Here is a 4,153-nt window from a genome sequence, read left to right on the forward strand (position 1 = left end):
AAGGGCTGAGGGCTGTGGTCGGCAAAATGTGGCTCACGAGCCACATGCGGCTCTTTGGCCCCTTGAGTGTGGCTCTTCCTAAGCCTTAGGAGTACCCTAAATAAGTTAATAACAATGTACCTACCTATATAGTTTAACTTTTAAAAATTTGGCTCTCAAAAGAAATTTCAATCGTTGTACTGTTGATATTTGGCTCTGTTGACTAATGAGTTTGCCAACTACTGGCCTAGGGGAAAGGTTAACCAAATCAGTTGTTAGGTCTAAAGGATAAAAGGGTGAGAATTACTATGACATTATTTGTCAATATAGTCTTCCCTTAGTAGACTCTGCTTTCAAAAAAATGTTCTTATAAAAAAGTTATACTTACAGCTAGTATGTTCTGACCCATTTTGAATGGCATAAATATGAATAAAGAATCAAGAGTAGCATCACTTTATGTTATAAATTTTTATTTATTAAAGTAGTTGAAATTATTCTAGCTTATCCTTAAATGCTATTGACCTATTATTCAATTGCTCCTTCCAAAAATTATAAATAATAATTTCCTTGACTTATTTGGTTATCACCTGCAGAGAGTAGATTACCTTCCCAGTGGAGAACTTAACCATCCTGTGATGTCAGCTTCAGGAAACAGCTCTTCTCATCCCATGTCCTTCATCCTGCTTGGCATCCCAGGACTCGAGAATTCCCACTTTTGGGTTGCCTTTCTATTTTGTGCCATGTATGTGGTGGCTGTAGTTGGCAACATCACTATTCTTCACATAATTCGAACTGACCACACCCTGCATGAGCCTATGTACCTCTTTCTGGCCATGCTGGCTGTCACTGATCTGATCCTCTCCTCCTCCACCCAACCTAAAATGCTGGCTATCCTCTGGTTTCATGCTCATGAGATTGAATACCATGCCTGCCTCATCCAGGTGTTCTTCATCCATGCCTTTTCTTCCGTGGAGTCTGGGGTGCTCATGGCAATGGCCTTGGACCGTTATGTGGCTATCTGCTTCCCACTTCGTCACTCTAGTATCCTGACCCCCTCTGCAGTGGGTAAACTGGGGGCAGTTGTGATGATGAGAGGGCTGCTGTGGGTGAGCCCCTTCTGCTTTATGGTTTCCAGAATGCCCTTCTGCCCCAGCCAGATCATTCCTCAGTCATACTGTGAGCACATGGCTGTGTTGAAGTTGGTGTGTGCTGATACCAGAGTAAATCGTGCATATGGACTCTTCGTGGCCTTCTCGGTGGTTGGCTTTGATATGATAGTCATCAGCATATCCTATGTGATGATCTTGAGGACTGTGCTGGGGTTGCCCGCTGGTGAAGCCCGACTCAAGGCTTTTGGTACATGTGCTTCCCATGTCTGTGTCATCTTGGCTTTTTATATCCCAGCCCTCTTTACTTTCCTCACCCATCGCTTTGGACACCGTGTACCCCGAGTGGTACATGTCATGTTGGCTAATCTCTATCTACTGGTGCCTCCCATGCTCAATCCCATCATCTATGGAGTTAGAACCAAACAAATCAGGGACAGGGTTATTCAAGGATGTTGTGGAAAAGACCCCTGAGCCCAAGTGCACAGCATCACAACCATCCCAATCACCCCACTGCTCTGGGGACATAAATGCAGAAAGTTTGCCAGGCCATCATATCTCATCACTAAGTCACTTCTCTGAACCACTGGCCCAGAGGTCGGCAACCTTCCAGAAGCAAAAGGAGACAATTTTCAGCATCCCCAGAATAAGACTTCTCTGAGAAGTTCTGAGGTTACCTATGTTCATCATCACAAGAAAACAGAAAAATCTCCAAAATGAGTGAAGATTTTGAAAAGTATATCATCTTCCACAGACCACTAAAGTAAAAATTATTTTTGCATTGTTTGTAGAACACTAAGTTGGTATACCTTGTTTAAAAAAGAGTATAAAATTTCCATCAAAACAGTTAAAAGTACATATATTTTCCCTATATTGGAATCTCTTTATAGAAATAGAATGTTAGAAAACAGTACAAAGATGTGTATATATTTATTATTTATAAAAACAAAACCAGAAAACATTCCAATATTAATCTATAAGGAACCAGGTAATGCAATGAGCAATTGAATATCATGTGTCATTTAACTATTATATTTGCAAAGAGTGTCTAAGTGTGTGAAAAATGGTCAAGGTATAATATTAAAGGGGGAAAAATGAACAAATGTCCACAAGGCTGATGCCAATACTAAAAAAAGGAATACATGTGCAAAGAAAAAGATTCTGGAAATATATCCAAATGCTAATAACAGCTACTCAGAGTAATAAGATTTGTGGTATTTTAAATATTTTGTCTCGTTTATGTATTTTTTTTACAAATTATCCTCAATTGAGGAACTTTAATTTTAGTATGAAAAAGTAATTGAAACAACAAAAGTGTACAAAAGAGATTAATTAAGTGCCAAAGTCTAGGGGAGTGGAGTGGGCAATCTGCAAGGATGAGGGACTCTGGAATAGATTACGTTTCAGTAAAACTTGAAAATCTAGATGCAAATTTTCCAAAATCATAAGTTCTTGAGACTGCTAACAATTAGGATTAGGTATTCTGAGTTGGTCTCTTTACAAAATTTGCTGATTTCCTGATGACAATGGTTATCAGAATGAAGAAGTTTGGGAAAAGACTGAGGAAGGAGATTCTCTCATGTGGTTAAAAGTAGTGAAAAAGTCACTAGAAATTATAATGATATTTATAAATATTCAATTTCCTTTAAAATTAAAACTTTAAGCTATTTTAGAAAACTATGTTCTTTTATTTTTTCTTATTTTTTCCAACTCTATTGAACTATACTTAACATGCAAAAAGTTGCATATATTTAATACATACATACATTTTGATATGTTTGGACAATTTCATATACCTATAATACCATCACCTCAAAAAAGGTTACATATTGGTTACAATCCTTACATTTGTGTTTTTATCTTCATTTACCACTCTCCTGTCAAAGTCAATAGTAAAGAAGGTTCTAAATTTCAGGCTTTTATATTACTAAAACCAACATCAGATAAAGGAATAGGTAATATGTTTGCTTCTCCCAAAAGAAATAGCTATTGGAGCCGAAACCGGTTTGGCTCAGTGGATAGAGCGTCGGCCTGCGGACTGAAAGGTCCCAGGTTCGATTCCGGTCAAGGGCATGTACCTGGGTTGCGGGCACATCCCCAGTAGGAGATGTGCAGGAGGCAGCTGATAGATGTTTCTCTCTCATCGATGTTTCTAACTCTCTATCTCTCTCCCTTCTTCTCTGTAAAAAATCAATAAAATATATTTTTAAAAAAAAAAGAAAGAAAGAAATAGCTATTGGAGCCTAAAGTGCCCCCCCACCCCCGCAAAAAAAAATTAATGAGTATTCTGCAGGATCATTTTCATAATTCCAAAATTTAGAGTTGTAAGGGATCTTTACTCCCTTATCAGCAAATCAATTAATGATTGTGAGTCTCCCCCTTTTTTCTTTCTAAAATTGAATAACTTGAGATAATAAAATGAAAACATTTTAATACATAGTTTGATGAGTTCAGAAACATTTAATGCCTATGTAACTACCAGCCCAATTAAGATATAGAACATTTTCACTACTTCATAAAGATTTCTTATACCTCTTTGTAGCCAATCACTTCTTCCTACCCAAACAGGTAGACACTGGTATGATTTCTTCACTGTGGATTAATTGTTTTCTCACTAGAACTTTATATATGTATATAAAAATAAATGATACGTTTTTGAGTGGAGTGTGGCACTTTTTTCTCTGCGTAAAGTTTTACAGATCCTTACTGTTACATGTATGAGTAGTTCATTTCCTATTGGAGATGAGTAGTGTATTGCATTTTTTTCAACATACCTCAATTAGTATATTGTTACCTTTCTCCTTTGCTTCAGCCCTTCTAGTCTTTATTTCCAAGCACATCAAACACTTATCTGTCTTAGGGCTTTGCTCTTAATCATCTCAGGTTGTCCCATTGTTCCTTTCTAGGATATTCTATCTCCCTCTAATCATCCTTTAAGTCTCAACTAAAACCACCTTTTTAGCAAGATGTTTCTTAACCTTGCATTTTGACTAGATCCTGCTCCCTATAATTTTCTTTTAACATAAATACTTTATTTCCTCCCTATCTTAGTATGATATGTAATTATT

At 37.1% G+C, this 4,153-nt stretch overlaps 1 protein-coding gene across 1 annotated transcript; it reads left to right on the forward strand.

Annotated features, from left to right (window-relative positions):
• Positions 1-614: 614 nt before the first annotated feature.
• OR52R1 (olfactory receptor family 52 subfamily R member 1) lies at positions 615-1,559 on the forward strand (the record flags this gene model as incomplete). The annotated part of the gene is made up of 1 exon (XM_081098255.1): positions 615-1,559. One exon carries the CDS (start codon positions 615-617, stop codon positions 1,557-1,559), a length of 945 nt encoding a protein of 314 aa, XP_080954381.1.
• Between the last annotated feature and the right edge of the window lie 2,594 nt (positions 1,560-4,153).

The sequence above is a fragment of the Myotis nattereri genome, assembly GCF_964212035.1.
Source record: "Myotis nattereri genome assembly, chromosome: 9".
Taxonomy (NCBI): domain Eukaryota; kingdom Metazoa; phylum Chordata; class Mammalia; order Chiroptera; family Vespertilionidae; genus Myotis; species Myotis nattereri.